Source organism: Silurus meridionalis, chromosome 21, assembly GCF_014805685.1.
Source record: "Silurus meridionalis isolate SWU-2019-XX chromosome 21, ASM1480568v1, whole genome shotgun sequence".
NCBI classification, from domain to species: domain Eukaryota; kingdom Metazoa; phylum Chordata; class Actinopteri; order Siluriformes; family Siluridae; genus Silurus; species Silurus meridionalis.
In genome coordinates, this window is record NC_060904.1 from 17,905,292 (window position 1) to 17,915,810 (window position 10,519).

The following is a 10,519-nucleotide window of genomic DNA, read 5'->3' on the forward strand; positions in this document are numbered from 1 at the left end:
ACAATGATGGAGGGGGGTGAGGGGCGAGAAGGGGTAAAGAGTTAAAGAAATGAAGGGAGGTGGGGGGAACCCTGCAGGGCAAAGGGGTGGTGTGTGTGTGTATATGTGTGTGTGTGGGGAGAGGAGGAGGAGGAGGTGTCATTGTTGTGTGCAGGTCAGGTTGTGTGTTTTTTCAGCAGTGAAGGAAGTCGGATGACTGAGCGAATGGGAGTGAACGAGGGGTGGAGAAAGAGAGAGAGAGAGGCAGTGAAGTTCTCCTCCCTCTCTCACACTCTAGAACGACTTGCACAGCTGAGTTTGCAAGAGTTAGACACACACACACACACACACACTGTCCCAGCCATGGACAATCCGGACCCACGTATCTGTCCTGACATGACGGAGCTCCAGCATTCTCAGGATTTTTAATCTGCGCTCTGTCTGGATTTGGAATATTTATTTATTGCCCCGAGCGTTATTTATTCGAGGAGGACGACATGCAAACGCGAGCCCAGTCCCGCAGCTGTGACAATTACCTGAGCATAAAGGTGAGACACGCTGCGTCACGTCCCACCGTGTTTCAACTCACTGCTACCTGTGTGTGTGTGTGTGTTGTGTGTGGTGTTTAGCAGTAGTTCTCTGTTTGTGTGTGTGTTGGGCAAAAGAAACGGAATCTCACAGGAGGACGTTTCAAGATGTGGGATTCTGAAGAGATCAAATGAGTTTCAATGCGTAAAAAAGTAAAACGATTTATTAAACTTTTTTTGGTTTGCAATAATAATAATAATAATAATCAAACATGTCTAATCAGATGCTTCTTAATTTTGTCATTTTGTAATTCATAGTGTGTGTATGTGTGCGTGTATGTGCACGCAAAAAAACTTCCTTTCCTAAAAAATCCTTAAAATATCTCTTTCTGCACAAAGAACAGAGATATCATACAATATTATAAAGTAACAACTTTACTCTTATAACCCCCAACTATTACTCTGTTATTACCCAATAATACCCCAACTGTACCCAATAACACCCCAACTTTACTCTATTATTACCCAACTATTTATCCAATAATACCCTAACACTTCCCAAAAAATACCTCAAAACTACCCCAATAATACCCTAGCACTACCCCAATAATTCTCTAACACTACCCCAATAACACCTCAAAACTACCCCAATAATACCCTAACACTACCCCAATAATACCTCAAAACTACCCCAATAATACCCTAACACTACCCCAATAATACCCTAACACCACCCAAATAATACCTAAAACTACCCCAATAATACCTCAAAACTACCCCAATAATACTCTAACACTACCCCAATAATACCTCAAAACTACCACAATAATACCCTAAGACTACTCCAATGATACCCTAACACTACCCCAATAATACCTCAAAACTACCCCAATAATACCCTAACACTACCCCAATAATACCATAACACTACCCCAATAATACCATAAAAACTACCACAGTGATACCCTAACACTACCCCAATAATTCTCCAACACTACCCCAATATTACCATAAAAACTACCACAGTGATACCCTAACACTACCCCAGCACATTCTGTAGATTATCATGTGAATGGAGGGAGGAATGATTCCAGGCTTCCTGCCCTCCACAGATATGACACTTCAGTGTGTTTTTCACTCTGTGGGCGACTTGCTTGACATTTCATCACTGTATTACTGAGCTGACTGAGTCACTGGCATCTGAAGGGGTGGAGCTTACGCTACATTAGACCTGCCAATCATGAACATTCCTCTGCATCTCAGAGGTAATGTTCTCCAACTCAAATCAATGCAGAATATAAAAGTGAGCATTATGATAGTGATGTAAGATCAGCGAACAATGACGGAGCTAATTATCTGATGGTGCTTCATGTAGATTAAAGAAAGTCATCACATTTTAAATTCTCTTCAGTGATCATTACACACACACACACAAACAGACACACTACAGTCCATCATTCAGTTCAGCTTTTGTTGCTCGCTGTCCTTTGGAGAGCACGGTCACTCTTTCTACTCACACTCCCCCGTCCAAAAAGTCTGTAACCTTCACACACACACACACACACACACACACACAAGCGGACACCACAATAGCCACTGAAGTGCTACTTTAGTGCGAAGTGGATCCTTTAATCAGAAAGCCGTAATTGGCTTCACAGTCGTTTGCTCGTATCCTGAGTCCTAATTACAGTCCGGTATGTGGTGACAGAGGGGGCGGAGTCTGGACTGTAGATAATCTCTTAAACATCGCCTGCACTTCAGTTCCACTTCCCTCACACAGAAACAAATAGTTTCATCAAAAGAACGCAGCTTCTCACATCTTTACAACTTTCTATTATCATGTGCAGCGTGCGGATACAATTCCAAAATATTGAATAATTTCGGCTTTGTTTACGTCTTTGATCTTTTGGGGTCAGAGCTATTGCTTTGGTGACAAAAGTGACAGCAGTCCCATAGTCTTTGAAGCTGGTGTTTAGGACACCACAACGCTGATGAACCCTCGAACTCCGATTGTTTACTCTAACAGCATGCAAATCGCACGCGTTATCGTTTCTATAGTAACCCTTCTGCCACCGAGACGTGTACAGAGAGCGCGCCACGTTGACGTGTATAACAACGGTTGAAGTTTTTCTGTAGGGACACGTGTTTTTTACAGGTAATAAATGCAGATTTGTGATGGTGGACAAATTGTTGTGGAATATATCATATTGCCAAAAGTATTGGGACACCTGACTTTCCCAGTCGTGTGTTTTCCCCCAAAATTAAAGTTGGATTTACCAAATTGTGCCGGACGTCTTCGGATGCGGGAGCATAAAATTTTCCCTTCACTTGAAACAAGAGACCCAAACCTGCTCCAAAATCACAATGCTCCTGTGCACAAAGCCAGATTCATGAAGATCTACTTTACATTGGTTGGAAGATATGGATGATCTTCTGCTCTAGGGTTTTAAACCCTAATGAACACCTTTGGGATAAATGTGAACGCTGACTGCAGCCCAGGAACCTCCTCACCTTCTCACTTACATCAGTACCTGACTTTACTAACACCCTTGTGGATGAATGAATCTCTAGATATCTCCACATAATTTACGAAAACATCTTCCCAGAAGAGTGGAGCTTATTATAAGGGAAAATGAAGATTTCATTTGGAATGGGATGGTTAAAAAGAAGCACATACTGTAGCAATCTTATGGTCACTTGTCCACAAATATTTGGCCTTATAGTTTACACGGATTGTTTTTCCACAACCTCATCACATACACACAGGTTTATTCCTTCCATGTGAAAGCTGGAGCGCTTTCCTACACTTCATTTTGCTTTGCCTTTCGGAAAAAAATGTCTCTAATTCCAGGGACTTCAAGTGACTTTTTGTTTCCGCGGCGCACTGAAAAGCTTCCCTTCGAAAAGCTCGGATGAATTTCAATGCCGCCGTTCTCACGTTACTCCCAAACGGCGTAGGCACAGAGTCACGCACTGCTGGAGGTCTGGAGCGCACCGGCTTTGGGTTTCCGAACCCCTGCGTCATCCACCTGCTGGTACACAGAGAAGCTTTCTAGAATGACAGAGAAATGTCATGCAGCCTCCTGTTTTGTTCTCCAGAGCCTCTTGGATGGTCCCTGAGCTTTAACCTCGTCAAATTGGCTGTGTGTGTGTGTTTGTGTTTGTGTGTGTGTATGTGTGTGCGTGTGTGTGATTAGTGTCCACTCAGCAGTGTGTACACGGTGTATATACAGTGCAGCAGAAGGGATATACTGTTCACAGGGGTTCAAAGGGGTGTCCTTTGTCAACACACACACGCACACACACACACACACACACACACACACGGTCCAGCTCTCCTGACTCTGACCGGGTGAAAGAGCGTCTTATTTGAAGGGTGTTAATGCTCCTGCGTTTGTTCTCTTTCAGAAGCTTTATTTATCTCTGTCTCTCTATAAGTCCTTCATTAAACGCAACGCTTCTGAGCCTCGTGTTTGGTCTGCAGAGGCTTTAGCTGTAGACCGGCGGATCTGAATGTGTGTGTGTGTGTGTGTGTGTGTGTGTGTGTGTGTGTGTGTGTGTGTGTGTGAATCGGCCGGAGTGAGTTTATGTGTATATAATTGAAAAAGAATCCTGCTTGGTATTTTGACGGATAGATTGAGGTTAAAGGTCAGCGGGACGTCCAGGCATTTCCTCGACTCTCCAAACATGTTTTAGATCAAAGTAGGTTCTCCTCATGTGCTCCTCAGCCTCGGCGCCAGGAGAACCCGAAGAACGGCTCTTGGACACATTTAAAAATACAGACTGATGACATTCCTTCCATTGTTGTCCTTCCTCCAGTAAACAGCACTGAGTTTTCCTCCTCCCTGTGGCATGCACTTTAACACACTCAAAATGAGTCGAGTCAGATTTGTCTCTATGAGAGTCGAAATGAGTCGAGTCAGATTTGTCTCTACGAGATTTAAAGTGATTTAAGTCAGGGTCGTCAACTTCCTTCAAACACTTGCATGAACTCAACCTTTGGCTTGTATCAGAGTCAGGTCAGAGGTCACGGCCTGAGCAGCAGAAAAACCCGGACAAAGTCAGACTTTCCACTCTGGCTGTGTTATTATCCAGACCATGACGTCACCTGACAGGTGTTTCCTCTGACATGCTCTGAGTGTACGGGACGTGGCCTGCGACCTCCTGGCATCCTACCGCGTGGGTGTGTGTGTGTGTGCGTGTGTGTGCATATATTCAACACGTTTGTCTCACAACAGGGGTTGGAATGTCGATGTCACTCACGTTCAGCAACGCCAAAACAAACAGAACCGTGTAGAAGTGTTCTTGTAACTCGACATTTATATTAATTCATGCTGGTCCTGATACCAACAAAAAACCACCTGTTTTTACCTTCTAAACTTCTGTCCATGTTTCCAGTTAATACTTTTTAACAGCCAATCAAATTCCAACTATTACAATTAAATCCCTGCCCATTGGTTTAAAAAATACACAGTGCTATAATTTAATTGGAAATACAACTTTCTCTCCAGGTGTTACACAGGATGCAATTCATGTGTGTGTATATGTGTGTGTATATATGTGTGTTTGTGTGTGTGTTAGGACTCAGAGTCATTAGACAGCTGCATCCAGAGCACTCTGTCATCAGTTTACGCTCCGTTTGGAGCGACGGCGTCCACGGTGCTGCTTCAGCTCTTCAGCGTGGTGGAGCGTCAGTACGGCGGAGACGGCCTGCGCTGCCTCATCGACTTCCTCCTGCCTGCCAAGAGGATCTTACACACCATCCAGAAAGAGAGCTGTGTGAGTATACACAGACACACACACACACACACACACACAAATTACATAAGATCTGATTTAGTCATTTGTATTTGTGAGGGTTGATGAAAATAGCTTTGTGTTTTGTAGTTTTGTAGTTTTAAAATAATGTAAAATATTTTGTAAGAAGTTCTACATGATGATATCATAACAATGTGGCCTCTGGTTGGTGCTACTCAGTATTTTGCTCAGACTTGTTGAGATCAGAACAGAAAATTGATCTATATGGAGGAAGGTGGTGAAGGAAAGAAACATGCTGTCAGCTTTCAAATAGACGTCAGATGATCAAAAAGCAAACATTTGACGAATATTGTACCCTAATTAAAGTTGCTGTTTAGTAGATCGTGATTTTGCCTGATACATACCGTATTTTTCGGACTATAAGACGCTACTTTTTTCCCACGCTTTAAACCCTGTAGCTTAAACAACGAAGCGGCTACTTTATGGATTTTTCCTGGGGTTTTTTTGGTTTCACAAACTTCAAGCCAAAAAACTGAACCCCATAACATTAGACCAATAAAATTGCTGAACAGGTTGAAGTGAACCAATGAAACTCTTTATATTAAATCAGATGTGCTCCCACTGAATCGGCCGCACCACATCATAAATATGGATGATGTTCCTCTGAAGTTTGACCTGCCGCTCACTCGGACTGTCTACAGGAAATGAGAATCATTCGTCACGCTGAAAACAACCGGGCATGAAAACACACTTCACCTGTGTTCTGAGCTGCACGGCATCGGGAGAAAAGATTCACTGATGGTGATTTTTAAACGCACGACGATGCCAAAAGAAAAACTCTCGAGAGAAATAGTTGTGAAAGGAAGGAGGAAGACAGTGAACAATGACTTTCTTGGTAGGCTACTGTTTAGATACAAGCCGTGTAACAGACACTGTCTTTCATTAAAGTCTGTGTAAAGTTCATTAGTTTCAGTGTAGACACCTGCGGCTTATAGACAGGTGCGGCGTATTTATGTTCAAAATAAAAATCTTTGTACAATTCAGTGGGTGCGGCTTATATATGGGTGCGTTTAATAGTCCGGAAATTATGGTAATATATTATTATATTTATTATTAACAATCAAATGATTTATTAGTTAGAAACTAGTTGCTATGAATGCAGGTGCTATCAGTTGTTTGTCAGTGAGTCGGTGTTACTGATGTAAAGCTGATGTACCAAACACCAAGTAACTAAATTAGGATACAATTATGATTTTGTTTAACATCAAACTGTTACTTTAAAACTGACCTTCATCCATGAGATCACAGGGATATTTCTGTCATCACTATTTGAGCCGTTAACATGTCGGATTTAATGTGTGACTCAACAAGAGAAAAGCAGTTACTATCAAACAATGTTTACTTAATCAGCTGAGTCACTGTGATGGTGAAGGAACAGATCAAACAGACCAGTTGATGGAAGTTTAAATATTTCATGCTCCCTTGTAAAGGTGTTTTTTTAGTATTTTTAAATGACATAAATACAGTAGTTTATTTTGATGGTGTGGCTTCTGCTTCTGATCACTTAAAGTTAAGGTATTTTGGTATTTTATTTTAATATACATTTTGGTGTATTTCAGCCATTCCCTGGATATAAGTATACTATATCTGAAGAAAAACCCTCAAAAAAAGGTCTTAATATTCATGATCGTTGTTTAAATGCTCACTAGACAGGGGTGTGTCCAGGGGGTGTGTCCAGGAGGTGTGTCCAGGGGTGTGTGTCTGGGGTCTCATCCTGGTAAAAGTCGAAAAATCCTTCACAGTAAAAAGGCTCCATATTTCTTCAGTTTGTAATGGCGTGTTTGAAGTAGGCGGGGACGTGGCAACCTATGAACATATGATTTCCAAGTAGCCAATGGCATTTGAGATCTGCCACATCTACACGTCTACTCTGAACAACGTCTTTTCTGAGTCAAGCTTCCGTCTTGAATCGAAAAGCCGGAAGTCTTTTAGAAGATGCGTTGTGGGCGTGGCTGAGGTTTCTGCAACCGCGCGTTGCAAAATTGTTGCTTGCTTTTTTGTCGGCAGACTGTAGGTGTAATCCTGAACAATTAGGAGATTTTGGGAAATCTCTAAATGTGTGGATTCAATTTTCTATAGTATGAGCTATTTACTTTATTTCTCATGGTAACATTTATTATTAATTTATCACCAAGTCGTCTTTCTGTCCTACAGCACTGCTCTGTCTCTGTCTTGATCTCATCCCTTTTGTTTAATAAATGAAAAGTGGATTCCTAAAGCATCGTTGTGTTTTCTGCCCCTCAGCTGCGATTTAAAGGCCTGCTGCTGTACCACGAGGGCTGGCCCCTGTGCATCCACGAAGGTTGTCCTGCAGCTCGCTCCTTTGCACAAAGTGCGCTTGAGGCAGGGCGACTTCTACCTGCAGCTGGTACCTTTGGGCCGCAAGGCTGCCAAGCTAGTGATAAAATGCCTGGCTCGGAGCGGGCGCGCCCTGGCCGAGATCACCGTGCCTGAGGGAATGTACCCCCGGGTCTTCACCGCAGACTTCCTGCAGGATGTGACGTGCGAACGCAACCTGCAACCCCTTCAGAACTGCCTGCTGAGCACCGGCGCCGCCGTGTACCGAACCCCCTGGAGGAACGTGGTAAACCCTGTGTGTGTCAGAAACGCCAACGAGGGCATCATGCAGCCGGGGGCGTTGAGCATCGGCCACCTCGGCACCTGCAGCACCCACGGATCAACAGGGACGTTGGACAGCCGGAGGAGCTCCAGAGACTCATTGGTCTCTCAGGGAGCCGATTCCACTGCGTCCGAACCGCTCATGAGCCGCAGAACCAGCGAAAGTGACACCTACTCAAACGCAGGCACGTTGCCCATCGAAGAAAAAGCCCTCAGCCCCGGCACAGACTCAGTGGGTGGGAACAGAAGAGCAGGAAATGCTAAGTGTCTCTCCTTCAGCACGGACCTCAGCACGCCCAGACGCCGCCAATCTAGAGACTCGACAGCCTTCGAGACGCGCCGTCTGTTTCGCAAGTCGTACATGGAAGCTCTGCAGAACCCTATGAACCTCGGCTCGAGCTCAGAGTCGGTTCCTGAGGACAGCAGCGAGTCGGCGGTCAGGGTCGAGTCCAGGCCGAGATGTGACTCGGACACACGCTCAGCGATGCGAGGATCCCTGCAGCGCCGCCTCTCGCCCCTCCTCCCGCTGCAGCGTAGCATCAGGTCCGAGAGGCGCTCCAAGTCTCTGGAACGTTCTGGAAAAGGTGTGCTCAAAGGCCACCGGATACGCTCGTCCTCGGGCGAAGGATCTCCTAAGAAGCTGATGAACGGCTGCGCCATACGATTCGGCCGACTCGACCTTGAGATGGCGTTTTACAGCACCGAGAGACGAGGCAGTAAAGGAGACTCAGGTAGATCATAATAATAATCATTATAATATAATAATCATTATAAAATCCCAGATTTCTGTAAATCCTTTATGAAATCTTAATAAGAAGTTATAAAGCACCTGCTGCTTATGAAGGAGTGTATAAAGTGCTCGTTGAGGCGTGTCCGCGTTACCAGATGTCTCGTATCGATTCATCGTCGCCTCAGGCTCCGAAAACCCGCTCTCATGTTCCGCAGTGTGAAATGATCAACCGCAGTGTGTCCTGACTAATAACACCGCTCATTTTTCTTACACACTGCCACTGTGTGTGTGTGTGTGGGTGTGTGTGGATGTGGGGGCCGATAGTGTGTGTGTTTCCAGAGATGTTTCAATGATAGGTTCGCCCCAACCCTGCTGATGTGACAATTTAGACGTACACACGTTTTTCTTTCCTACAAGTGTGTGTGTGTGTGTGTGTGTGTGTGTGTGTGTGTGTGAGTGTGTGTGTGTGTGTGTGTGTGTTGATGTACAGGCGATTGCAGAGTAAGTGTGTCACTGAGGAAACACACTGTTATTTCTTTTTCCTGCTTTTGATGGTGGAGAAATTGAGGGCGGCTGTTTGGCTTGCTGTCTGAAATGATGAAGGAAACGGGTGGGACGATGTATCAGAGTTAGGATGGTATATCAGGGTCAGGACGATATATAAGAATCAAAGCGATAAATTAGGGTCAAGATGATATATCAGATTCAGAATCAGTCATTTTAGTAGAGAATCACAGGCTTCTTCTAGTTTCATTCTCAATAATTGACAATAATGTTCACACACACACACACACACTGTAACGATGGGCTCAGGTGAATCCCCGGAGTTCAGCACCCGCTAACCCCCCCTCCCCTTTTCCTTTTCAAACTCCAGAGTCTGAGATTTTCCCACAGAGTCAGAGGGATCAGGTGACTGAGCTGAGAGTGGCTCAGAGCGCTAACGCTAACGCTCACTGCTCACTGCTGCTTCACTCATAATGACCATCTTTGTGCTGCCTTCAGTTTGGTAGAGCCATAGAGAAAAACACACCATACACACACACACACACACACGCACACACACACTTATCAAGAAAGCTCTATTCTGTCTGTAATCCAGTGAGGCTTAAAGTCTGACATTTTATTTTATTCTGATGTCTATCACAGTCAGAGGAAAGCACTGTCTGCCCTCTTCTGCATACCCGAGCTCACAGACACACACGATTGGTTAGTGTTTCTGTGATTGACAGAGGATACAGCATAAGCCCTCCCAAAAACACACTCAATTTTGCAAACGGATATCAGATATTTCCTTTTATTGGCTCCTTGTGTTAGAGGACGAGTTTCCGAGCTCCACCCTCGGAGCGTTTCGGGGGTTTTCGCATTTCATGTGTGTGAAAGCAGAGGCGTTCAGGAAGCGAATCAGTAGCAGCGCTGCGGCAGGAAACAGAGCCGAGGAAAGACAATAGAGGCGACAGTGAGGTGACCGAGAGCTGGACCACTGAGAAATGTCGTGTATTTATATATTATATATATATACAGGAACATGCACAAACCTTCGCCCATTTCTCCTGCTTTCTTCACTCAGCACCCTCTAAAATAGGTTTTATTTAAAAACAGATGTTCTGCTGGACATTAAAATGCAGGGATTTTTTTTGTTGTTCATATAGTTTTTTTTTTTATCAGAAGTTCTCAGATGGCTGCTTTGGGCTCCTTCACTAACTTTATTTATGTACTGAAAACCACACATCTGGTGTTTTGGGTTATTTTGGTAATTGAATGGTGTTTTGGTGTTGAAGGAAAAACGTCGTACACATCTGAAGTGGCTCAGAGTTCAGGAGAAAGTTCATCAGCTTTCCTAAGGCTC

The 10,519-nt window shown here is 44.3% G+C and overlaps 1 protein-coding gene across 1 annotated transcript in view; it reads left to right on the forward strand.

Moving 5' to 3' along the window:
* The first annotated feature begins 282 nt into the window (after positions 1-282).
* The window catches only part of zgc:158766 (uncharacterized protein LOC100009641 homolog), a 23,416-nt gene continuing 13,179 nt past the window's right edge, over positions 283-10,519 (forward strand). The window contains 4 exon segments of the mRNA XM_046877741.1: positions 283-527; positions 5,088-5,285; positions 7,569-7,621; positions 7,623-8,674. Coding sequence (XP_046733697.1) covers positions 477-527; positions 5,088-5,285; positions 7,569-7,621; positions 7,623-8,674 — 1,354 coding nt within the window. The 5' untranslated portion in view covers positions 283-476.